This window comes from Mesocricetus auratus, unplaced genomic scaffold, assembly GCF_017639785.1.
Source record: "Mesocricetus auratus isolate SY011 unplaced genomic scaffold, BCM_Maur_2.0 Super-Scaffold_100010, whole genome shotgun sequence".
Classification (NCBI taxonomy): domain Eukaryota; kingdom Metazoa; phylum Chordata; class Mammalia; order Rodentia; family Cricetidae; genus Mesocricetus; species Mesocricetus auratus.
Window position 1 is genome coordinate 17,089 of NW_024429194.1, and position 27,837 is coordinate 44,925.

At 39.9% G+C, this 27,837-nt stretch overlaps 1 protein-coding gene and 1 pseudogene across 1 annotated transcript; one reads left to right on the plus strand and one right to left on the minus strand.

The window, feature by feature from the left end:
- Positions 1-1,988: 1,988 nt before the first annotated feature.
- Enosf1 (enolase superfamily member 1) lies at positions 1,989-26,083 on the minus strand. Its single transcript, XM_040752802.1, is given in 11 exon segments — positions 1,989-2,102; positions 6,259-6,340; positions 9,642-9,684; positions 9,687-9,737; positions 10,015-10,144; positions 10,895-10,936; positions 19,273-19,401; positions 21,380-21,467; positions 23,825-23,859; positions 25,479-25,594; positions 26,068-26,083. Coding segments are annotated over 11 exon segments (846 nt in total).
- A 205-nt stretch (positions 26,084-26,288) lies between these two features.
- On the plus strand, positions 26,289-27,105 carry LOC106021670 (annotated as a pseudogene).
- The last annotated feature ends 732 nt before the right edge of the window (positions 27,106-27,837 follow it).

Genomic DNA, 27,837 nt, shown 5'->3' on the forward strand with positions numbered 1-27,837 from the left:
TAAAATTTTCAAAATAATTTTTATTAGTGTCTCTGTATGTATGTGTGTATATAGGTCAGAGCACAATTTGAGAAAGTTTGGTTAGGATTGGTGACAGGCTCAAGTTTCTGACTAAAATAGATTGACCTAAAAACCATTAAGCTTCTTGTTGAGACAGGGTCTCATGTATTACAGGCTGACCTCAAACTCACCCCCTGACTTATATCCTAGTTGCTGGGATTGTAGGCATGTATTGGAGATTGAACCCAGAATTTCATGTATGCTAGGCTCTACCAAGTTAACCACATCCCCAGCCCTCTTGTTTTTTCGTTTGTTTGGCAGGATCTTACTCTATCTAGGTTGGCCTGGAACTCACTGTATAGCCTAGGGCTGATAGTTAAATTATATTTAGTAAAGTAGACTAAACTTTTTTCTCCTATTTTTCCACAGTGTACTTACATTATATTTTACATGAAAATATAATGGCCACTTAAGATTGGTAAGGGTCTGCAGTTGCTCAGAGATTCATCATCATGCTGTCTTAGGGTTTTTATTGCTGTGAAGAGACCATGACCATGGCACCTCTTATAAAGGAAAACATTGGTGTGGCTTATTTGTAGTTCAGAGGTTCAGTCCATTATCATCATGGTGGGACGTGGTGGAATGCAGGTAGATATGATGCTGTTGAAGTAGCTGAGAGTAGTCTGTGACACTGGAAGTAGTTTGAGCATAGGAGATCTCAAAGACTGCACCCACAGTGACACACTTTCTCCATCAGTGCCATACCTACTCTAACAAAGCCACACAAAATAGTGTGCCCCCTTTGCAGGCCACTTTGTTTCAAACCGCTGTGATGACCATGAATAAATTTAATAAGATGCTTTTTATTTTTGGCATCTTGAATGATTGGGATCAGGTCTGCACCTGAGAGTCCTCCCAAGATACAGCATCTAGCCATATCAGCCCAGGGCTTATTAAAGGTGCAAAACCCACAAGATTACATGTATACTGCCTAAACATAGGCAGTTGTCCTAGTCATCTTTTTGAGCAGAGTAAGCAAGTTTGTTTAGAAAAGCAAAAATAGCAGTTAGTTTATGATCTATTATCTTGCTAGGAAAAACAGATTTTATAAGATCAGTCAATTTAAGAATCTTCACTATCTGGTTAAAAAAAAAAACAAACTGGGAGTCATCTATTTAGGTTTTCCGAGGCAGGGTTTCTCTGTGTAACAGCTCTGGCTTTCCTGAAATAACTCTGTAGACCAGGCTGGCCTCAAACTCACAGAGATCCATCCACCTGATTCTGCCCCCCAAATGCTGGGATTAAAGATGTTTGCCACCACTGCCTGGCCATCAGAAGGGTTTAAATCACGTTTTTAAGGTTTTGCTTGTTGGGGTGGGAAGTGGTACGGGGACATGTCTCACAACTTAGCCCTAACTGGCCTGGAGCTTAGTATGTACCTTAGGCTAGCCTCAAATGTGTGGTACAACTCCAGCTTCATCTTCCTGCATGCTGGGATTACAAGTTGGAGTTCCCATGCCTGGCTAAGATAGTTATAAAAGTGTGAAGAAATGCCATTTGTCCCCATTAATTTCAGTGGAGTGTGAATTCCTTAAAATGCTTAGACTGATAGCAGATGGGATTGTTAAAGTAATTCAAGACAAATGAGTGAATCCTGTTTGTTGCTTTATCAGATTCCTCACAGTGATGTAGAACCAGTTTTATTCTGATTTCCGACAAGTGCTAAAATGAGGAATTATTACAAAAATTTATGGACCATTGCTTGTTTTCAAATTATACCTTAATATCTAGATAGAGATTTGCCATCTTCCTGGGCTTTATGTTAGGTATATTTGCTTTATAACTAAAGAAAAAAAAAGTTGATGTTGACCATCAACCATGATGACAGCTGATTCCTAAGATGAGTATGGCCTGTAGCTAGACTTAATTTTTCTTCTATTTTTATAAAACTCCAGAATTATAACCATTTCCACTTCAGAAAAAAAGTGTTAGGGCTGAACACATAAATCTTGAACAACAAGGAGTTTCTTCCAGACTTCTCCATCTGGGTATTGGTGTTTCTTCACAGATTGCTCCTTCATTTCTGTTGAGTAGCCTGCATCCTAGCAAAGACAACAGATTGCTATATGTTAACAGTGGCTTCTGCTGCTTCTAGAAATGCTTCTAAATCTAATCGAGAGGTAATTCAGTACTTAAAAAATTAATTAGGGGTTGGAGAGATGGCTCAGCACCTATCTCAGGCAACTCACAACCTCCTGTAATTCCAGTTCCAGGGGATTGCCTCCTTTGGTCTCCCAGGGTACCTACACTCATGTACATACACATGTAATTAAAAATAAAGCTTTAAAATGAAAGGGTTTTTTGTTGTTTTTTAAAAGAAGACAGAGGGTCACACTTAACTGGATTGTTAATGAAACTAAATCTTTGGGATCTTAAATCTGTCGGTGAAAATGAGCTGTAATCTGGACAAAATCTGGATAAATGGTCCAGGTCACAAAACTGTAGTCAAAATCTTTTAGGTCACTAAGGTGCATGTGGTGCTGGCCTTGGACAGAATGAATGTATTTTGAGGGCTCAGCAACTTTGGAAATATGACTATAACTTTGTGTCAGAATTTCCATAAAAACAAATAAATAAATGATAAAAAAAAGCACCTTGGGGACAAACTGATTTATATCAGCTTATACCTCTCAGGTCACATTCCATCACCAAGGGAAATCAGGATAGGTACTCAAGAGGGCAGGAACTGAAGCAGAAACCACTGAGGACTGCTACTTAGTACCATGTTCCTCATGGCTTGCCAGTCTACCTTCTTATATCTAGTACTATACCTGTCCAGAGTATGGTAAGCTGGGCTCACCCGTATCACAGTGTTGCCCTCAGACTGGTCTTCTTGATATCTTCTCAACTGAGGTTCCCTCTTCAAAAATGACTTCTAGCTTGTGTCACGTTGACATAAAACTAGCTGCATACTTAAGGATTTAATACTCCTTACTAGAAAGACATTTGTTTCTAGATATTGAAAGTCATTTTTATTTTTTTGCTTTGTTTTTCAAGACAGGGTTTCTTTGTAGCTTTGAAACCTGTTCTGGAACTCTATGTAGACCAGGCTGGCCTAGAGCTCACCCACCTGCCTCTACCTTCTGAGTGCTAGGAATAAAGGTGTGCACCTGGTCTACAAAGCTACACAGAGAAACACTGTCTCAAAAAAACAAAACAAAACACAAACAAAAGGTGTGTGCCACCATCGCCCAGAGAAAATCAATTCTTAAAAAGGCAAAAGCTTCCAACACCCCTTCATGATAAAGGTCTTGGAGAGATCTGGGATAACAGGGACATACTTAAACATAATAAAAGCTATATACAGTAAACCAACAGCCAACATCAAACTAAATGGACAGAAACTCAACGCAATTCCTCTAAAATCAGGAACAAAACAAGGCTGTCCACTCTCTCCATACCTTTTCAACATGGTACTTGAAGTTCTAGCTATTGCCATACGACAACAAAGGGGGATCAAGGGGATACAAATTGGGAAGGAAGAGGTCAGACTTTCACTGTTTGCAGACGATATGATAGTTTACATCAATGACCCAAAGAACTCTACCAGGGAACTCTTACAGCTGATTAACACCTTCAGCAAAGTGGCAGGCTACAAGATCAATTCAAGAAAATCAGTAGCCCTACTATATACAGATGATAAAAGGGCTGAAAGAGAAATCAGAGAAACATCACCCTTTACAATTGCCACAAACAACATAAAATACCTTGGGGTAATGCTAACCAAACAAGTGAAAGACCTGTATCGTAAGAACTTTGAATCTTTAAAGAAAGAAATTAAAGAAGCCCTCAGAAAATGGAAAGGTCTCCCATGCTCTTGGATAGGTAGGATCAATGTAGTAAAAATGGCAATCCTGCCAAAAGCAATCTACAGATTCAATGCAATACCCATTAAAATCCCAGCACAATTCTTCACAGACCTTGAAAGAACAATAATCAATTTTGTATGGAAAAACAAAAGACCCAGGATAGCCAAAACAACCCTGTTCAACAAGGCAACGTCCGGAGGCATCACCATCCCTGACCTCAAGCTCTATTATAGAGCTATAGTCCTGAAAACAGCTTGGTATTGGCACAAAAATAGACAGGTAGACCAATGGAATCGAATTGAAAATCCGGGTATTAACCCACACACGTACGAACATCTGATCTTTGACAAAGAAGCTAAAAATATACAATGGAATAAAGAAAGCATCTTCAACAAATGGTGCTGGCATAATTGGAGACTGGCATGTAGAAGAATGCGGATCGATCCATGTTTATCGCCATGCACAAAACTTAAGTCCAAATGGATCAAAGACCTCAACATAAATCCAGCCACATTGAACCTCTTAGAAGAGAAAGTGGGTGGTACCCTTGAACAAATTGGTACAGGAGACAGCTCCCTGAACATAACACCAGTAGCACAGACAGTGAGATCAACAATTAATAAATGGGACCTACTGAAACTGAGAAGCTTCTGTAAGGCAAAGGACACAGTCAGCAAGACAAAAAGGCAGCCCACAGAATGGGAAAAAATATTCACTAATCCCACATCTGACAGAGGGTTGATCTCCAAAATTTACAAAGAACTCAAGAAGCAAGTCTCCAAAACAGCAAAGGACCCAATTAAAAAGTGGGCTGCAGAACTAAATAGAGAGTTTTCAATAGAGGAGTCTAAAATGGCTGAGAGGCACTTGAGAAAGTGCTCAACATCCTTAGCCATCAGGGAAATGCAAATCAAAACAACTCTGAGATACCATCTCACTCCTGTCAGACTGGCTAAAATCAAAAACACCAATGACAATTTATGCTGGAGAGGATGTGGTGAAAGGGGAACACTCCTCCATTGCTGGTGGGAGTGCCAACTGGTTCAGCCACTTTGGAAATCAGTATGGAGATTCCTCAGAAAAATGGGAATAAACCTACCACAAGACCCAGCAACTCCACTCTTAGGCATATATCCAAAAGATGCCCATTCATACAACAAAGATGTCTGTTCCACTATGTTCATAGCAGCTTTATTTGTAATAGCCAGAACTTGGAAGCAACCTAGATGTCCCTCACCCGAAGAGTGGATAGAGAAAATGTGGTACATCTACACAATGGAGTACTATTCAGCAGAAAAAAATAATGGAATCATGAGATTCGCAGGCAAATGGATGACACCAGAAGAAACCATCCTGAGTGAGGTAACCCAGTCACAAAAAGAGAAACATGGCATGTACTCTCTCATATATGGATTTTAGACATAGATCTGGGGAGTGCCAGCCTACAATCCTATGGCCAGAGAGTCTGGGAAACAGAAACTTCATTTAGTGGCCGGTTAAGTACTGAGCTGAACTCAAGAAAGCCAGTAACAGAGAGGGAGGACTGATGATCAACGGGATTAAGACTGGGCTGGTTTAACCCCCAGAAACAGCTGACCAGACAAAGGTTAACTCTTGAATCCCAGGCATCAGCCTGGGAATCCAGCATGGGACTGATCAATACCCCCTTAATTTGGGTGTCAATGAGGAGGCCTAGGGAACCTATTGAGCCTTGGGCAGCAGATCAGTACCCATCCCAAGTATACACACGGACTTTGGACTCCCATAGAACAATGTGAGGTGCACTCTCACCCTGAACTCTTGGGGAAGGGTCTAGGCCCTGCCCTATATGAAATGACAGACTATGGACACCCCCATGGAGGGCCTCACCCTCCCTGGGGGAATGAGGGGATAACGGGGGGGGGGGGGTTGGGGGGATGGCACGGGAGGAGGGGAGGGAATGGGAGCAGGACCTGGAACTGACTTGTGAAGCAACCTCGTTTCTTATCTAAATTTAAACTGGAAAAAAAAGAAAGTTATTTGAATGCATGTTAAACATTAATGTAATTTTTGAAAGGTTATATCTGATTTTTTTTACCAAAATAAATCTGGAGAATAAAAAAAAAAAAGAAGAAGCTGGACGTGTTTGTAGTGGCTGGTGTTTGGGGATGTAGAGGATTCTTTAGAATGCCACTAGACTTCTACCCCATGTGCACAAAATTTATTTCTGTTAAATCTTATTTTTTCTATAGGAAGGTGTCGTTGCTGAATAAAAATATCTTTCTGTATCTTGCCTGAATATCTTAAAAATATGGAACAAAGGAGGGCAAGCAGAATTAAAAAAAAAAGTCAAAAGCTTGGTGGTTCCTGTTCAGGGATACAATGACTGCTGGCCCAGGCCTCAATTTACCTTGGGAAGCAGATAGGAAGCATGCTTGATTACCACAGGATACTTGAAATGTTCATGCAGGTGGTCCACATATTCACACAACCTAGGGAATTGGAGCCTTAGTGCCTGAAGTTATATAAGTCATGAGCTAGCAACTGAAAGCAGAAGTATCCTTAAATGGTGGGTTGTGGAGGTGGCTTGGTGTGTAAAAGCATTTGCTTTGCAAGCATGAAGACCAGGATTTGATCTCAGGAAAACATGTAAAGCTGGAGATGGTGGGGCACATATAGTGAGATGGAGGGTAGAGATAGAAGAGTCCCTTGAAGCTCAGGTGGGACAGCTAGCTGGCATACATAGTGGGAATCACCAAAGACACCCTGTTTCAGACAAGGTTGGGAAGTAAAGACTAACATCTGAGGTTGTCCTCTGACCACAACTATACCTGCATACACCATTCTCGCTCTCTCTGTCGTGTCTGTGTCTGTCTCTCTGTCTCTGTCTCTGTCTCTCTGTCTGTCTGTCTGTCTGTCTGTCTGTCTCTCTCTCTCTCTCTCTCTCTCACACACACACACACACACACACACACACACACGCACACACACACACAGAGTCTTTTTGCTATGGAACCTGGGGTTGTAGATCCATTAGAGCACTTGGCTTGGATAAAATTCTAGGCTTAATCACCAAGACTTAGCAGTTAATACATGTTTCTGTACAAAGTCAGTCTGTGAAGTACTTCCATCTACAGGACAGATGTAAGAGCTGAGATGTACTGTGAAGTTACCCTAAAGGTTTTGTAGTACCACAACATCAATTCAGATTCCAGACACCTGGGATTATTGTGGTGCCTAGAGCCAAATGTTAGTTAACTAGATTAAACCGCCTAATGAGATTCCTTCCATCTATACAGATGATTACATGAAAAGCACAGGATTTGGAACTGGGTCAGTCTGTTCAAATTTTGTATGCCAGTGTTCAGTCTTGTGGGCAGGTGCCATATAAAAAAGGATGAGCAATCTAACCTATTTCTTTAGTCACCTGATAACACAATGGCACATAACAGGGAGGGCACCAGCCTGTACCAGTGTTGTATGGCAGTACCTAGGAGATTAAAGCCTCCCATTTTGGAATAAAACTTCTTAAGAGAATGTTTTAGGGAAGTGAAGCAACAGGGAGGAAAAACTGCATGGAAGCTCACTAGGAGATGAAATAAACAACTAAAATTAACTTCAGAAAGTCCCTAAAACTGGCCACATTCACGAGGCCACTCTTTCCCAGAGAAAACAGTAAAGATTGGTGAGAGTCACTCTCAGACAAGCCCAGCCACCCAGAAGAAAGAGATAAGCCCCAGGAAAACTGCATAGAAGAATCAAAGATCAGATGAACTGCTTGGAAAAGGCTCATAACTGAGTCACCTGGAAAGGACACTCTTCAATTTGTGGTGCTGCCTGCAGGCTGTGCAGTGTTTTCCAAGTCCCAGCTTTGTGAGCAGTCACCCATGCTGGGTGGACTTTGGTGATACAGCTGTCTTTGCGTCATTTCTGTTCCTGAAAGTAATCCCTCACCCATATTCCTCTAAGTAACTTAAGTTGAACTTTGGTGGTATCTGTACTTGAGTCTGTCACCAGTTCCCTATATAGGGTGATTATAAATGTGTTCACTCCTGGAACTCAGTTGCAAAGAGGAGTGATGAGCAAAGGAATCAAGACCAGGCTGGCGAAACCCACAGAGGCAGCTGACCTAAACAAGGGGAACCCATGGACCCCAGACTGAATGATGCCTGAGAGACCAGCATGGGACTGATCCAGACACCCCCCCTCCTTGAACCTGGGTGTCAGAGAGGAGGCCTTGGCAATCTGTGGGACCTTGGAGAGTAGATCAGTATTTATTCCTGGCATACAAATAGACTCCAGGAGCCCATTCCACATGGAAGGATGCTGTCTCCACTTGGACACATGGGGAAGGACCTAGGCCCTGTGTGGGATGATATGACAGACTCTGAAAACCCCTCATGGAAGCCTTTACCCTCCCCTGGGGAGCAAAGGGGGGATGGAGTGGGGTAGGGGGTTGGAAGGCTTGGGGGGCCAGGAGAAGAGGGAAAGGAAAAGGAACTGAGAGTAACATGTGTAAGAAGTTAAATTAAAAATATATATATATGAAGTTTGTTCACATATATTAATGTCACACAGAAACCAGGAATGTACAAATAAACTGGCAAGAGAAGCTCACGGCGCCTGTGTTCTATGTAAGAAACAGGGTGCAGATACAGATCCAGCTACATGGAAGAGACAGTTGGGTCTCAAAAAATAAAGAGAGAATAACAAATCTGGGGGCTTAAGATGTCAACACCTGATATTGGTACTGGTGGCAGTTTTATATAGGCAGTTCTGAATTGCAAATCCTGTATGAAACCGCTTTGAGGTATCTCACACTAGGGATACTGCACTGAAGTGCTTAGGCGTCTCTAGGAACTGCAGGACTCTCATAAAGACAAGAACTGAAATGAGAAAGTAAATGTAAAGGAAAATGAGAAAGAGAATGTAAAACAGCTTAGGAAGAATGCTTTCAACATAGCATCAGTTTGGACAGTATTCAGAAAAGAGTAATGACCTAGACCTTCATTGTCAAGATTCCTGTGAGATTAGGTGTGAGCAGCAGGTCTAGGGTAAGGAGGTCCTGGTTTCTTCTCTTTGAACTGAATGTTCTTTCAAGTATAAACTAGTTTAGGCAGATTTAGAAGGAAGTGTTTACTTAATAGACAGCTAAATAAACCATGTCAATTCTAATTGAACATCCTCACCCCCCAGCCCCAGCCTCCATGTACCTTGCCATTCATTTCTTTCTCACAGTCCTGAATTTAATGTTTTCCTTTCCCATGTAGGTTCTCACATTTGTTCTCACAAATTAACTTTAGTGATGTCTCTGTTATAGCTTAGCTTTAGCAGACAAAGTATAATAAGCAAATCCATATATGTGCAAATGACTGGAAGGAGACTCTTCCAACTTAAAATACTGTTGGAGCTAGAGAGATGGTTTGGCTGTGAAGAGCACTGGCTGCCCTTTAGGAGGGCCCAGGTTTAATTCCCAGAACTCACATAGCAGCTCACGAGTATCTATTACAGGTCCAAGAGACCCAGCGCCCTCTTCTGACCCAATAGGGCACTGCATACATGTGCACAGGCATACATGCTGGCTAAGCACCCATATTCATTTAAAAAAAAAGTAAAGGGAAAAAATTAAAACAACAAAGTGAACAGTATCAATCTGGAATTGTTATTTTAAATCTATTTTAGGTGCTTGCAACGGGTGTACAGGGTTCAGAGTATCTGAACCTGTAAGAATTTTCAAAGAGCTGTTTTGGATCAAGGGATCAGTGAGAGAGGAGTTAATGTCATGTTACTGACCTGTTTTGGAGGCTGGCAGAGACTGATATGTAGTCAAATATAAGTGCTATACCAGTTCACAAAGTCCAACTCCACCAGCATGGGGACAAACAGGGACTAGAAGGAAGGTATTTCAATTTAATTCAAAAGTAATGCAGAGAAGAGGGAGAGCGAGCTCATGGGTTTTGCTAGTGTCTACAGGCAATTCAATATTTTAATATTTAAGGATGAGATTCTAGGATGGAAATCAGCCAAGACTCATTGATAAGGGATAAATAAGATTTAGAGAAAAGGCAAACTACAGACCTATGAGTTGCAAAGGACAGCAAAGGGAGCATGACCTTTGGCGGGAGCAGAGTGGAGGTGTGGCCCACAGCCTCCACATTACACTTACTTCCAAACTTTTTTGCCATCAGTAATACTGAGAGGTTTTCATTGACACTTCCTAGTCTACAGCTGTCAATTTGGAGAAACTGCAGGGCATTTGCTTGTAGGAGTTGCTTAAATATCACTCGATTGTGGCACTGGAAACAGAATTAAACATTTCAGCATAATACCAACAGAAGAATTGGCCTTCGTTCTCAGGATCCCTCAGCTTGGCACTACCATGATTCCACACCAGCTGTTACTCATTACTAGACTTCAGGAAGCCTGGACTATATTCTTTCTTTCTTTTCTTTTTTTTTCTCACTTAACCTGAGGTGACCCTGACAGTTCAGAGGGACAAATCTGAAGCTATAACTGTGAGTCAGGTACAAACCACACCAGCTCTCCATTTGTAAAGGAATTACTGTTGTATCATCTTGCAAGTGGGAAATTGAATGAAGCATCAGGATGGAATACAGTGGCAGCTACAAACAGATGACACAATGACAAAAAGAAACAGTGACAGGGTGGTATTGTTCATTTTGCAGGGAGACTGAAAACCTGTTCCTCACTCTGTTCTACCTTTGGGCTGGTATAGGCAGACTAGTGCATACTTTATCAGCACAAGAAGAGAACAATGTCACACTTACTCAATTTGGATGCTGATGTTCTTAAGGTCACTGTATGCCCTGACAATAATGTTATCCTTGTTCATTCTGAGTAATTGATTGGAGAGAGAGAGAGAAACACTGACCTGAGTCCATTAATTATGGAAAAATTCACGAAACATTGTACTCTAGTGAATCACCAATTTTTATGATGATAAAAATTTCCCAAATTATAATGCAACATGACTATGTCCTCTGTACAAGTGGTTAGTGAGGTAATACCAAGGACATATCACTCACCTGTTCTCCTGTGGCAACGCCAATTCCTAATGGGGCCAATGCCTGCAAAATAAGGCAGGCTTGTTTTATTTTCCAAAGTTTGAACTGTTACTCTGAATGTTTAAAAATATTGTTATAGCTGAAAGAAACATCCCTCCTGTTGAGTCATATGAATTTTAAAGCTTGGCAGAAGGATGTCCACAGCAATGTGTGTGTGGAGGAGAGTTGTGTTCCCACTGGCGATAAAAAACAGGGCTCTCCAGCTAGTCAAGCTTCAGGTGAGATTGGGTCTCCAGCGGGGACCGCCCGCCCTTCCCCCATCCCCCTTGATCTTCGGGGCCAACTGGCATCCAGAAGACCCGCCCACACAGGAAAGGCATCAGCCCCTCCAAGACCCCAACCCCAGCTAGTCCAGCTTCAGGAAAGACATCAACCCCTCCAAGACCCCAACCCCAGCGAGTCCAGCTTCAGGAAAGACATCAACCCCTCCAAGACCCCAACTCCAGTGAGTCCAGCTTCAGGAAAGGCATCAGCCCCCCCAAGACCCCAACCCCAGCGTGTCCAGCTTCAGGAAAGACATCAGCCCTTCCAAGACCCCAACTCCAGTGAGTCCAGCTTCAGGAAAGACATCAGCCCTTCCAAGACCCCAACCCCAGCGAGTACAGCTTCAGGAGACCTGCCCACACAGCAAAGAAGTCAACAATTCCAAGACCCCAACCCCAGTGAGACCAGCTTCAGGAAAGACATCAGCCCTTCCAGGACCCAAACTCCGTGTCAGCATCCCCAGCTTCAGCTGCAGGAAGGAAGGAGACCAGTGGAGACGGAAAGACCCCACCAGCACCCACTGAAAGAAGAGATGGGAAGAAGACAGAATAAGAAATCACTCAGCAATAGAAACACCAACATGACCCCACCAGAATCCAGGGATCCAACACCAGCAAGACCCAAAAAGCACTACATAGACGAAGAAGAGGAGACAGACCTTAAAAATTATTTCATGAAGATGATGGAGACCCTCAAAGAAGAAATGAGGAAATCCTTTAAAGAAATAGAAGAAAAAACAAACAAAAAAATCCATGAAATGGGGGGAAAATTAAAGAAATAAACAAATCTCTCAAAGAATCTAAAGAGCACCAAGAAAGAACAACCAAAAAAATGAAGGAAACAACTCAAACAGTTGAAGGATTGAAAGCTGAAATAGAAACGATAAAGAAAACACAGAATGAAGGGATGCTGGAAATAGAAAAGCTGGGTAAATGATCAGGAACTACAGATGCAAGTATCACCAACAGAATACAAGAGATAGAAGAGAGAATCTCAGGCGTTGAAGACTCATTAGAGGATATAGAGTCGTCAACCAAAGACAATCTCAAAACCAACAAATCCTTAACACAAAATATCCAGGAAATATGGGACACCGTGAAGAAGCCAAACCTGAGAATAATAGGTATAGAAGAAGGTGAAGAAATTCAACTTAAAGGTACAGAAAACATATTCAACAAAATCATAGAAGAAAACTTCCCTAACCTAAAGAAAGATATGCCTATGAAAGTACAAGAATCTTACAGAACACCAAATAGGCTCGACCAGAAAAAGAAGTCACCTCGCCATATAATAATCAAAACATCAAACCTACAGAGTAAAGAGAAAATATTAAGAGCAGCTAAAGAAAAAGGCCAAGTAACATACAAAGGCAGACCTATCCGAATTACACCTGACTTCTCAATGGAAACGATGAAAGCCAGAAGATCCTGGACAGATGTCCTACAAACGCTAAGGGAACAAGGATGCCAGCCCAGACTACTATATCCAGCAAGCTCTCAATTACCATAGATGGAGAAAACAAAATATTCCATGACAAAGCCAGATTTAAACAATACGTATCCATGAATCCAGCTCTACAGAAAATGCTAGAAGGAAAACCTAGAGCCAAGGAAGATAACTACATTCACAAAGACACAGGCAATATATAATGACACTTTACAAAACACCAAAAGAAAAAGGGAGGAGAAACTACACAAAATAACTTCACTAACAATAAATCAAGCACAAGCAAGGATCACCAATCAATGGTCATTAATATCCCTCAATGTCAACGGCCTCAACTTGCCTATAAAAAGACACAGACTAGCAGAATGGATACGAAGACAGAACCCTTCCTTCTGCTGCATACAAGAAACACATCTCAACATCAAAGACAGATGTTATCTCAGAGTAAAGGGTTGGGAAAAGATCTTCCAATCAAACGGTCCCAAGAAACAATCGGGTGTAGCAATCCTAATATCTAACAAATTAGACTTCAAATTAAAATCAATCAAAAGAGATGAAGAAGGACACTTCATATTCATCAAAGGAAAAATACATCAAGACGAAGTCTCAATTTTAAACATCTACGCCCCAAATACAAAGGCACCTACATTTGTGAAAGAAACATTACTAAAGCTCAAAATGCACATAAAATCTCACACACTAATAGTAGGAGACTTCAACACTCCGCACTCACCGCTAGACAGGACCTCCAGACAGAAACTTAACAAAGAAACAAAAGAACTAATAGAAGTTATGTCCCAACTGGGTTTAACAGACATCTATAGAACATTCCACCCAAATACAAAGGGATATACCTTCTTCTCGGCATCACATGGAACCTTCTCTAAAATTGACCACATAATAGGAAACATAGCAAATCTCCACAGATACAAAAAAATTGGAATAACCCCCTGCATCTTATCAGACCACCATGCATTAACATTAGAATTCAACAGTAACACAAATCGCAGAAACCCTACAAACTCATGGAGATTGAACAATGCACAATTGCACCATCCCTGGGTAAAGGAACAAATAAAAAAAGAAATTAAAGACTTCCTCGACTTCAATGAGAATGAAGACACAACATACACAAACTTATGGGACACTTTGAAAGCAGTGCTGAGAGGAAAGTTTATAGCACTAAGTGCTCACATGAAAAAACTGGAGAACAGTCATACTAGAGAATTAATAGCACAGCTGAATGTTCTAGAACAAAAAGAAGCAAACTCCCCCAGGAGGAGCAGACGCCAGGAAATAATCAAATTGTGGGCTGAAATCAATCAAGTAGAAACCAGACAAACACTGAGAAGAATCAACGAAACAAAGAGTTGGTTCTTTGAGAAAACCAACAAAATAGATAAACCTCTGTCCAAACTCAAACTAACCAAAAGACAGAGGGAGAGCATGCTAATTAACAAAATCAGGGATGAAAAAGGGGACATAACAACAGACTCAGAGGAAATCCAGAGAATCATCAGGGCATACTTTGAAAATCTGTACTCCACAAAATTTGAAAATTTAAAGGAAATGGACAATTTCCTGGATAGATATCACTTGCCAAAACTAAATCAAGAACAGATAAACAATCTAAACAGACCTATAACCCCTAATGAAATAGAAGCAGTCATCAAAAGTCTCCCAAATAAAAAAAGCCCAGGCCCAGATGGCTTCAGTGCAGAATTCTACCAGAAATTCAAAGAAGAGCTAATTCCAATACTCCTCAAAGTATTCCACACAATAGAAGCAGGAGGCTCACTGCCAAACTCTTTCTATGAGGCTACAATTACCTTGATACCCAAGCCACACAAAGACACAACTAAGAAAGAGAACTATAGACCAATTTCCCTCATGAACATTGATGCAAAAATACTCAATAAAATACTCGCAAACCGGATTCAAGAACACATCAGAAAAATCATCCACCATGATCAAGTAGGCTTCATCCCAGGAATGCAGGGATGGTTCAACATTAGAAAATCTATCAATGTAATCCACCATATTAACAATCTGCGAAAGAAAAACCACATGATCATCTCACTAGATGCTGAAAAAGCCTTTGACAAAATCCAGCACCCCTTCATGATAAAGGTCCTAGAGAGATCAGGGATAACAGGAATGTACCTGAATATAATAAAAGCAATATACAGTAAACCAACAGCTAACATCAAACTAAATGGAGAGAAACTCAAAGCAATTCCTCTAAAATCAGGAACAAGACAAGGCTGTCCACTCTCTCCATATCTCTTCAATATTGTACTTGAAGTTCTAGCTACAGCAATAAGACAACAAAAGGAGATAAAGGGGATACAAATAGGAAAAGAAGAAGTCAAACTTTCACTATTTGCAGATGATATGATAGTTTACATAAGTGACCCAAAAAACTCCGCAAGGTTACTCCTAGAGCTGATAAACACCTTCAGCAATGTGGCAGGATACAAGGTAAACTCAAAAAAATCAGTGGCTCTATTATATACAGATGATGAAGTGACTGAGAAAGAAATCAGAGAAACATCACCCTTTACAATAGCCAAAAACAGCATCAAATATCTGGGGATAATGTTAACCAAGGAAATTAAAGACCTGTATATCAAGAACTTTGTGTCTTTAAAGAAAGAAATCAAAGAAGATACCAGAAAATGGAAAGATCTCCCATGCTCTTGGATTGGTAGGATCAACATAATAAAAATGGCAATCTTGCCAAAAGCAGTCTACAGATTCAATGCAATCCCTATCAAAATTCCATCACAATTCTTCAAGGACCTGGAAAGAACATTAATCAACTTTATATGGAAAAACAAAAGGCCCAGGATAGCTAAAACATCCCTATACAATAAAGGAACTTCAGGAGGCATCACCATACCTGACTTCAAGCTCTATTATAGAGCTATAGTCCTGAAAACAGCTTGGTATTGGCACAAAAATAGACAGGTAGACCAATGGATCCGAATTGAAAGCTCTAATTTTAACCCACACACCTATGAACACTTGATTTTTGACAAAGAAGCTAAAACTGTACAATGGAAAAAAGAAAGCATCTTCAACAAATGGTGCTGGCATAACTGGGTACTGGTATGCAGAAGACTGCAGATAGATCCATGTTTATCGCCTTGTACAAAACTTAAGTCCAAATGGATCAAAGATCTCAACATAAATCCAGCCACACTGAAACTTTTAGAAGAGAAAGTGGGAGATACTCTTCAATGAGTTGGTACAGGAGACCACTTCCTAAACATAACACCAGTGGCACAGGCACTGAGATCGACAATTAACAAATGGGACCTTCTGAAACTAAAAAGCTTCTGTAAGGCAAAGGACACAGTCAAAAAGACAAAAAGGCAGGCCACAGAATGGGAAAAGATATTCACTAACCCTACATCTGACAGAGGGCTAATCTCCAAAATTTACAAAGAACTCAAGAAACAAGTCTCCAAAACACCAAAGGATCCAATTAAAAGCTGGGGTACAGAGCTAAATAGAGAATTCTCAGTAGAGGAGGCTAAAATGACCAAGAGACACTTAAGACAGTGCTCAACATCCTTAGCCATCAGGGAAATGCAAATCAAAACAACTCTGAGATACCATCTTACTCCTGTCAGAATGGCTAAAATCAAAAACACCGAAGACAATTTATGCTGGAGAGGATGTGGAGAGAGAGGAACACTCCTCCACTGCTGGTGGGAGTGCCGACTCATACAGCCTCTTTGGAAATCAGTATGGAGATTCCTCAGGAAAATGGGAATTAATCTACCACAAGACCCAGCAATTCCACTCTTAGGCATATATCCAAATGAGGCAAGTTCATACAACAAGGGCATCTGCTTCACTATGTTCATAGCAGCATTATTTGTAATAGCCAGAACCTGGAAGCAACCTGGATGCCCCTCAACTGAAGAGTGGATAGAGAAAATGTGGTACATTTACACAATGGAGTATTACTCAGCAGAAAAAAATAATGGAATCTTGAAATTCGCAGGGAAATGGATAGCACTGGAAGAAACCATCCTGAGTGAGGTAACCCAGTCACAAAAAGACAAACATGGAATGTACTCACTCATATATGGATTTTAGACATGGATCAGGATAGTGCCAGTCTGTTGTGGATTAATATTTTAACTGGGAAAAGATGTGTTACATTTGTTTACGCTGTATTTGTTTAATTATGTAAAGATGTGTAGCATTTGTTTCACTTTGCCTGCCTAAAGCATCTAACTGCTCTAATAAAGAACTGACCAGCCAATAACTGATCAGAGAAAAGATAGGCAGGGTTGGCATGCAGAGATAATAGGTAGGAGGAAAAATCTAGGCTCAAGAGAGAAGAGAGGAGAGAAGAATAGAGAGAGGGAGATGCCCAGTACCAGCCTGGTGGCTGACAGGCAACCAAATACAAGAAGCAGTGAAAGTAAGATATAAGAAGGAAAGAAAAGTAAATGTAACAGCAAAAAGAACCCTTTAAACAACTGTAATGTCATCACTATGGGGACTAAAGTGGGAGAAACAAAAGTTTGAGATCAACCTAACTATAAAGTGAGACCCTGTTTCTAAACTAAGAGTTTCAATCCCAATCAAAACCCTGATCTAGCTAGGCAGTGGTAGCACACACCTTTAATCCCGGCACTCAGGAGGCAGAGGCAGGGGGATTTCTGTGAATTCAGGGCCAGCCTGGTCTACAAGAGCTAGTTCCAGGACAGCCTCCAAAGCTACAGAGAAACCCTGTCTCGAACCCCCCCAACCAAAACAACAATAACAACAACAAAAAACCCTGATCTTATTCTTCACAGAGATAGAAAAAAAAATCCTAAAATGCATATGAAATCACAAATACCCCAGATAGGCATTAATAGTCCTGAGTAAAAAGAGCAATGCTGGAGGAATTAACATCCTGTACATCAAGATACACTAGAGCCACAATAATAGAATAGTTGTTTGGGTGCAAAAATAGATATATAGACCAATGGAACAAACTGAAGAGTTGAACATCAGAACTTAAAACTATAACCACCTAATATTTAACAAAGATGTCAAAACATACAATGAAGAAAAACAGCAAAGGGTTCTGGGAAAACTGGGTGTTCATATACAGAAGAATGACGTTAGACCCCTATCTATTACCTTGCACAAAAGTATCTCCAAATGAATTAAAGACCTAAATATGAAACCTAAAACACTGAAACTGCTAGAAGAAAACATAAGCAGTACCTACAGGATATAGGTACAAAAAAGAACTTTCTGAATAGGACTCCCTTTGCTTGGGAATTGAGACTAACAAATGACAAATGGAACTTCATAAAACTAAAAAACTTATATGTAACTGAAGAAACAATCTAGTGAAGAGGCAATTTAAATAATGGGAAAAAAGAAAAGAAAAGGAATGAAGGAAGGAAAGAAGAGAGAGAGAAAGGAAGGAAAATAAAGATTCCTCCTCATCAGTTATATTTTGTTTTAAACTTTTTTTCTTCTCTAAAATTATTTTAAAGCTTTATTCATTTAATTAAGTTCGTTAATTAATTGTGTGTGTGTCACAGTGGAGGTCAGAGAACAACTTGTGGGAGTCAGGTTTCCCCGTCTACCATGGGGGTCCTGGTGACTGAACTCAGGTGTACTGATTTGGTAGCAACCACCTCATGCTGAACCATTTCTCTAGATTCTGCATACACTTTAAAGATAAAATGAGAAAATATAGATATGCAAAGCGTGTTGGTTTCTATGTTCCCCATTAGGTTTACATGCTTGAATATTTGGTCCCCAGTTGGCAGCATTATTTGGGTAGGCTTAGAAGGTGTGGCCTTGCTGGAGGAAGTATGTCAGACCTGATCTTTTGATTCCTCTGGAGAAAATCTATACTTTTTGTTTCATTCTGGACAAATAAAATACAGGTGCTCTTTAGCTTGATAGGATCCTCATAAATGCATTGTTAATGGAAAGATCATAAGCAGAAAATATATTCAATCTACCTAGTCTATCAAATATGAAGGCAGATTAGAGAGACCCACCTGTTCCTGGAACACTGGGACAGGAGTTAAACATTGGAATACTATTAAGTCACTACTAATGTTAATGATAAGCCTTCATTGTACACATTTCTTTTTAAATCTTTATTTTTTTCTTCAAATAGGCTAAGCTGTTGGAGGGGAGGCAATCTGACTCCCTATTTGACAGCATTTAAACACTTTTCTGGTACCCTGGCTAACTAAACAGCTAGCATTCTAGATGTTGTGGGAAATAATTTTGAAGACACACTAGCAGCTTAATAGGACCACTATAAGCATGGCTGAAAATATATTCCATATAGTCTGCACCAGGCATAGAAGGCAATACTCTAAGTGAAGTAAACCTTGGTGAAATAAATGGTCCTGAAGCAATTTTTACTGTAGAAGGGGAACACTTTCCTATAGCCCAGAAGAAGGCTTTTTATTAGTAAAAACATAGCTCCTCACTTGCAAGAGGAATTTTCCTATTTTTGCTGCAAACATGGTGTTTTATTTGCATGAGGGACTGTGGCATGAGAAATTTATGATCTGTTATAACTCCTTGAGAACACTAAACAAAACAGCAAATGACTGAGAAGGCAGAAGCAGCAGCTTTATTACCTTGGAAATAGCTGCATGGCCCAGGATGTCATCAGGGGATGTGGGCTCCTCAATCCACAATGGCTCAGCCAGTTTTGACATCCACTCCACTGCCTCAGGCACATCCCAATGCTGGTTGGCATCCATCATCTGCAAGGACAGACCCTTCACTTCTCTGTAGGGCTGGAGCTCCAGAGAGGAGATGCAATCATTTAATGAAACCTACTGCTTAGGAAGACTCCTCTGACATTTTTTTTTTGCTAAATTCTAGCCCAGATCCAAAGTGCAAACACTGGGATTAGAGATCTGGCTTCAGATCTGAGCCATATATGAGGTAGGAGATGTGAACTGTTCACAGAACTGCTGTGATGTCTACAAGTGCCCTGTGCTGGGTTATGAGATGTGCTCAATGACTTTTGAGTTGGATCCACTGAGCTCTTTATTTTTAAGTGTATGAGTCTTTTGCCATAATGTACACCATGTACAATATGTGTCTGGTACCAGGAGAAGCCAGAAGAGGGCATCAGATCTACTGGAATTGGAGTTGCAGCTGGTTATGAGCTATCGTCTGGGTGCTGGGAACAGAATCTGAGTTCTCAGAAAAAAAATGCTCTTAATCACCAAACCATCTCTCTAGCTCCTTATTTTACTTATGTAGAGTGTGTATGTATGTATGTATATGCACATGTGTGGAAATCAGAGGACAATTTGTACAGGTCAGTTTTTTCGTTCTACGATACCGATCCTGGAGATTGAACTCAGGTTCTTAAACTGGACAGCAGATAGTTTTAACTGCTGAGTCATCTCACCAGTTCCCCTTTTGTCATCTTTTGAATCATACGTATAGTCAACACTGAGTTTGTTCAATAGTCCTTTATTTACTATTGCCCACCAAGTGTCTGACATATTAATAAATAACCACTAATGAAGCTCCCGTTCCACTAGGTACTTACCAAGTTTTGTTTGTTTGTTTGTTTTTTGGGTTTTTTTTTTTTTTTTGGTTTTTACGAGACAGGATTTCTCTGTATTGTTTTGGAGGCTATCGGTCCAGCCCGGCCTCGAACTCACAGAGATCCGCCTGCCTCTGCCTCCCGAGTGCTGGGATTAAAGGCGTGCGCAACCACCGCCCGGCCCAAGTTTTGTTCCACTTAATGTTTACTATAATCCTGTTTTACAAAGAAGAAAATTGGCTTATAGAGAAGTTAGTAAGTATCTCTAGACCAGTAAGCAAAGTTTGTGGTTAGTGCAAGTCCAGGTCTTACCTTTTAGACTGGCTTTCTCCTCACTATCATCTTACCCGGAAGCCAGGGGATTGTTGTGCAGAGCTTGAGACATGGCCCACCCCTCTGCCATCAACCTCATTAAACTTGGAGAAGACGGACAAGGACATGGGATTCTATAAATCCTTTAAGTGGTAAGAGTTTCCTCACAGGATACTCTGAGAACCACAGTATGGTAGACTGAAGATCAATTTTGTCATAAATTATTTGGATGAGGATGACTTCATGAAACAAAAGCAGTGCTATTTCATGTATAAATAATGAGACTTCTCAGCTTACATCAAGTATTCCAAAATTAATTTTAACTCACAATACAAGGCTTATTTGTTAAAATTTATAAAAATCTGATGGTAGCTTTCTTTTTTTGGGTAGCTCTTTTACAAAAAATATTTTACATATAATAAAAACTATGCCATAAAATATATAGAAATGATAAATCCTTATATTTATATCACCTAAAATCTCAATACTTCTTCAAAAAATGACTGCTTGGAACCTATCTCCTGATAAGCTGCTTAAGGGAGGTTAATGATTGACATACTTTAGTGGTATCAATGGAAGACTGCTGGTTCATGCTCACTCATAATTAGCAAAAAAGACAGTTTCTTGCACTGATCAGACTTAATTGGCTTTGTAGAATTAGAAAACTTAAACTTATCAGATCCCAAAGCTTTTCAAAAAAGAGTTCACCTATCTCAAGACCACCATATATTATGAATCTTTGCTTGAACAAAAGACTACAGGCTGGGAGTGAGTATTAGGGCTCAGTGGTAAAGTGTTTAACATGAACACATTCCTGAGTTAGATTCACAATACCACATTTGTTATTGGTGTGAGAAGATATTTACCAAAGTCTTCTCTGGTCTGATCATGTCCCTGAGGAGGCGGCATCTTTGTATGTCATCTTGCAGATCAGCCCCAACTTTTACTTTAAACCTATAAATTCACTTAGTTTAGGTAGGTCTCTAACTCAGCAAGAACATCTGAATTTTCTGTAGAAGTGACTCTCTGTGAATCATTCACAGACCACATTTTCTAGTAACCTCTGCTCTTCAGTCAAACTTTAAATAAGCCACTTAATAACGCTGCAAACTGCATTTCTTTATTCAGTTTCAGGGCAATGACTCTCAATTATCTGCTGACCCACAGTTAAGGAACCAGAAATAGAAGTTACATCTCTAATATAGCTGCCCCCCCCCAAAAAAACAGGTAAGAGCAAACAGGCCATAGTTCAAATAGAAGAGGTGAGTGGGGTTGACATGGCCCACACATTTGCTAGGTATTTGCACAATTTTGTCTCCAGTGAGCACAGTTAGAGGAAGGCTGCAGGACTGATCTATTTCTTATGGTTCAGAGTTCCAGGGAGGGAAAGGGACTTGGCCACACAGAGAGGAGAAACAGAGTATTGTCTGTAGTGTCCTGTAGAGGTCTCCTCCATGGCACATTTGTTCACTCACAAGGAGCCTACTGACCCCCAAACTGACTTAATATCCAATTATGTTCTTGAGACACAAGCATCTATAAATGTTCCTTTTGACTCTACTGGAGTATGCTTGGGCCAGTGTGGGTACTGTTATTGGAGGAGAGAATATCAACCCAAGGGACTGGCATCTAATTTTTCCCTTACAATCATCTGTTTAGTGAACACCAGAACTATTCTTGGGAGCCACAACGGCTTTAGGTTGCCAAAGCAAACAGAGCCCAAGTCTTCTCCTCAAAATACCCAATTTCTCTGTTTACTAAGAGGCCCATTAGGCTCATAAAAGCATCACATAGATAGAGGAGTCACCTTTCCTGGATAATTGTAGCTACTAAGCTCCTTCAAAGGAGACTCTCTTTATATCAAATGGAGACCATCACAGAAAATCACAACTGGACACAATGCAGAGAACAACAGATCATTGGGAGCCAAACCATAAAGGATAATATATATCAAAGTTCCTGCATCAATGTCTCAAGGAACATCTTGAAAGAAGAGACAGAGATTGTAAGAGGCAGAATACCAGAAAGTCTACTCTGAAAGTCTCTCCTAGAAAGTACTGCCTAAACAAGACCTGAACAATAGCATTATCAATAGACATTTTAACGTGGAAGGAGGAAAATTTTTGCAGAGTCCCACCCATAGACAAAGAACTACAAGCAGCAAATGACTAAGAGAATAAGTCCCTCCCCTTATTCTTATCTGTTGTAGAGTGGTGAGCCTTGAAATTATATACACCACTACCAGCAAAACATGGATTCAGCATGTTATATATGGACTCAGTAGTTATATATAATAGTGTACACACACACACACACACACACACACATATGTATCAATGATATTTAAAAAAACCAGACTATCAACTTAAGAGTAGAGGTTTGGGAGAGGGTAGTTGGTAGGAAAGGGAGGGAGAGAAAGTGATATAATTTTATTTCAATTAGAAATTGTGTTTTTTTCTCAAGACAAGGCTTCACTGTTAGAAACATATTTTTTAAAAAGTTGAACATACTCAGATACCCACTGACTTGTTTCCTCTTACTCAGAACAAGCACCCAGAGATAATTCTACTCCAGGTGGGAGTTTCAGCTATATGATTTGTAGTACTGGAGAATATTAGAGATAACTGGCCATAGCCTCTGTACACTTTTTGTGCTGAGGTCCATAGGTCTTTCTGGAGCCTTCTTGACACCTAGAGTTGATTCTTTAGCCTCTTCTTGGTTAGGGACAGGCTGGTCCTCATGGTACATCTGCTCCGGAGAAGGAGGACATATATTTCCAAGGCTAAGAAATCTGCTTAGGATCAACATTGAGTGCTTGTAAAGGGATGGTGGAGAAAGGCAAGAGTTTATTTTAATTCTATAGAATGCCAAAGCCCTTTCCTTGCTTTCTTCATGTTATCACTCTGTTTAACTAAAGCATTACAAGAGTTTAGTGTCTCTTAAATTTGGGTACAAAAATGAGGAGTAACTGAGGGTTTTTTTAAAATGAAGATCCTGTTGGTGTTCAGCAATGGAGCCACTATCTAATGTATATGAAGCTCTGGGTTCTCTCCCTTGCACCACAAAAAAATGGATTTGTATACTGGATAGGTGCTCTTCCATGTGTGATATTCTAGGATTCTAAGTAGATTCACGCCTTGTCTTTAGAGAGAATATGCCTGGTCCATGTTGAAATGTCTGTGTGCTAGCACACTAGTTTAGTTGCTTCAGGCATTATTGGTGACTTATCATCTTTGGCTCCTCTTCACATATTCAGCCTCTTAGTGTTGCTCAACAGGAAGGTCAAGTCTACCATTACATAGACAACTTACCTGGTCCAACTGTCTTTCAGTGCTGCTGCACAGAGCTGTGAGAAAAGGGGTGCATCTCTCATTACATATTGGTACAATGTACCACATTCCCCTGGCTTACTGGTACTTCAGAAGTTTCTGATCTTGGCTTCATAAGCATTATAGTTGTAGTACAAACCAAAGGAACAAGCATGTTTTATTTAAATATAGAAGCAGTTTAGCCAACAGTATCACTCTTGTTGTGAAGTAGCTTTCTTTCCTTATCTCTATGGGAAACGTTCCTTTAATTGTCATAAACATTCCTGAAAGGAGGATGTAGTATAGATGTCCTTTGTAAAGCCAGGATTTTCTGTGGCATCCACAGAACTACTACATGGAAGAGTAAAAGGCAGAAGTCTGCTTCTCCCTTTCTCCTTTTTCTTGACTCTATGTGAATGCAATATGGTAAGGAAGCAGGGCTAGGGGTGGAGATCAGTTATTAAGTACCTGCCTAGTATATGTGAGGCCCTGGGTTTAAAAAATACATAATACGGTAAAAAAGAATAATAAATGACCATGTACTAGCTGTGAAGGTAACACTTAGAGCTTCATCAGAATCTTCAAAACTGTTCCATAAGAGATGGGGTATTATTTTTCTACTTCACAGAAAGTAAACTGAGGCTCAGTGTGGTTAAGTGAATTGACAGTGTTATATGGTTATACATGCATAGAATCAAAACTAGGCTATCATCTTCCATAACCCAATATGAGACTTACTAAGTCGGAATGAATGCCTTTATTTTGTCTCATGTAAGAAGGCTAATGAGAAACAGTACATTCTCTCAGAAAGACAGTGACATAAGGAATATACATCTGGCGTTTACCCCCTTCTGCACTCTACCTTTCCATATCATTTCCTATCATGCAGCTCTTAAAACACAGAATCTCCTTAGTGATAGTATCTTTTGTATACCAATAATTTGGCCCTAAATTCAGTCCCTACATAGTTGGTTACCATTGGACCAAGCTATGACTAAAGAGTTGGAATTTTTAGTCCTACCCTGAAACCTCTGTAAAAGTCCAGAAGGACAGAGTCTAGGGAATTTCAGGGTTAGTGAGCATGTGGTAGTACCTGGAATCACACCAAGAAGTCTTGGGAGCTCCATACTGCCTCCTTACCTACTTTGCTCTGTGGATCCACTCTACCTGAATCTTCCTAAGTTACATTCTTTATAATACATGGGTTAATGAAAGTCAAGGGTTCTCTGAGCTATTCTAGTGAATAATGAAACTCAAGAGATTACACTGCAGAAACTTGTGTTCCAGCTGCTGTAGGTCAGAAACTCAGGTGACAATCTGGACTTGCTCAATTGGTATGTAAAACAGATTAGTCCTCGGAGACAGTTATATTACAGGACACCCAGTTGTTCAAAGAGACTGGTCAGTGTGTGTGTGTGTGTGTGTGTGTGTGTGTGTGTGTGTGTGTGTTTGTGTATTTCCACTTATCTGATTATCAGAGCCAGGGTTTCTCTGTATTGTTTTGGAGGCTGTCCTGGAACTCACTCTGTAGACCAGGGTGGCTTCAAACTCACAGAGATCCGCCTACCTCTGCCTCCTGAGTGCTGGGATTAAAGGCGTGCGCCACCAATGCCTGGCACACACAATCTTTTAAAACAAAACAAAATACATTCTTTACCCATTTGAGCTGCCCATCACTTGTGAGCTGTCTGTTGAAGCCTCTGAAGTCACCAACAATGTCACTGAGAACCTTGTGAAGCACGTGGTGGGCAAGAGTATTCACAGCACAGACAACTATCAAAATAGAATCAATTCTTGTTCGATATGCAGTCAGGAAATTATAACATTAAAATACCACAAATGGATGTGGACATTTTATGAAATAGTTAACATATGTTAAAAACCCATAAACTTCCTAATATTCTTCAAAAATGTGTCACTGCCTACTATAACTAAGAACTAGACACAACTACAACAATTAGGAGTCCATGTACTCAGTACAGCAAGTGAAAAGTAAAATCAGAGACTTGCAAGTGTAGATACTGTTCCCAAATTATTTTCCTATTCACTGGGAAATGTGTTAGCCAAGGAGATTCAAAGCCAACCCTTCCTAATTCATTGTTTTCAAAGGATAAGAATAATCTGACTTACAGAACTATAAACTTAATTTGAAATGTTGGCAAATAAAGACACTTGATTCACAACATCATACACTCTGAAGATGAATTTATTTGCAAGTAGCATACTTACATCAAATGTTAAAATACATGAAAATACCATCATCGCGTTAAATTTCTTTTCAGTGACTTATTTTTCATATGCATTTGAAGGTTAAACATTATTTGGATTAGCATCACCATCACTTATTTAGTTTTGGTGCTTTAAAAGGCTTCATTGTGCCTGGCATGATTCTGTTTCTGCATAACTTTTCTCAGTAGGCAGTTTCTACATCCAACTTCTCTCACACCAAAGTGCTTGTCTCCATCTCATGGAAGACTCAGTAGACATGGACATGAGCCTCAGAACTACCTTTTCAGTGTGAATAAAGGCTGATACAGATTATCACTGAAGGGGGATAATGATGAGAACGAACACCAGTTATCTCTAAGAACTGTTAGTTTAGGGACAGGAGCAAAAGATGAATTACACAATATAGAAGCAATGAACTATGAAGGCAATCCAATTTAAGTAACACTGGAAACTTTGAAAATGTATGTACAACCAACTGTTTCCCTTGGGGGCACTGAAATTATATGACCTGTGGTCTTAAGGTTGAAGTGTAGTTCAGAACCTGTGCACATTAGTGGCCAGCACCTAGTAGCTGTAGAAGAAGATGCAGTCAGAAGATGAATATTAGGATATAAACCTCTTAAATATGTCTAGAAAACGATTTTCTCCTGGAGGTAGTAACAAGCAAGGTTCCACAGAAAAAAGTAAAACTTGATGAAGAGGATGAGGATGAGGATGAGGAAACTGAAGAAGAAATTCCAGTGAAAAAAATCTGTCAAAGATACCCCCAAAATGTACAGAAATTAAACCAAGATGAAAAAAACTTAAAACCATCAACACCAAGATCAAAAGGTCAAGAGTAATTAAAAACAAAAAGGACAGGAAAAAAAACTCCTAAAACACCAAAAGGACCTGTTCTGTAGAACACATTAAAGCAAAACTGCAAGCAAGTATAGAAAAAGGTGTTTCTAATTCAAAAATGGAAACCAAGTTCATTAAACTGTGTGAATAATGGCTTCTGGATAACTGACCAGTAGGCTATTCAAGATCTCTGATCGTGGAGGAAGTCTCTTTAAGAAAATGGTTTAAGCAGTTTGAAATATCCCATCTTACTTCATTTCTGTAACAGTTGATATACGGCTATCTTTTTTATAATGCAAAGTGATAACTTCCCTACTGTGTTTGATAAATGTTGTTCAGGTTCCATTGCCAAGAATGTGTTGTCTAAAATGCCTATTTAGTTTTCAAAGATGTAACTCTACCCTGTACTTGGTTTTAAGTATATATAGAATGTTATGATAGGACATAATAGTGCTGGTCAGATGTGGAAATGGAAGAGAGACAAAAATATACACGTGAGATAAACTCAGTATTTTAATAAAATTTAAAAAAGGCTTCATTGTGTTATTTGAAGAGGCCCTTGAGGGAGCTCATGTTAGGATATTTGTCTCATATGTGTAAGGATGGTCTTTCCAGATTTGTTCTTTTTATGACCAATTTAGTTCAAGTGTCAAAGACTAAAATAACCAAGTCATTCATTTGCCCCAAAGCAATTAATTTATTACAAAATATTTTGGTAAATTTGTTTGATGTTGTAGTGATTCCATACTAAACTCTTAGGTAATTTAATAAGATAGTAATAGGTGTACAGTTTTACTGTATTCCAGAGAAAGACATTTTGAAAGCAGCACCATGTCTGAGTGACATGGCTTTCCAGTGACTGCACACTTGATAATGGATGTAGCATTTAGGGCTGAACCAACCATTCTGGGTTCTCTAGAGCTTTGTTAATGGAATACACAATCATT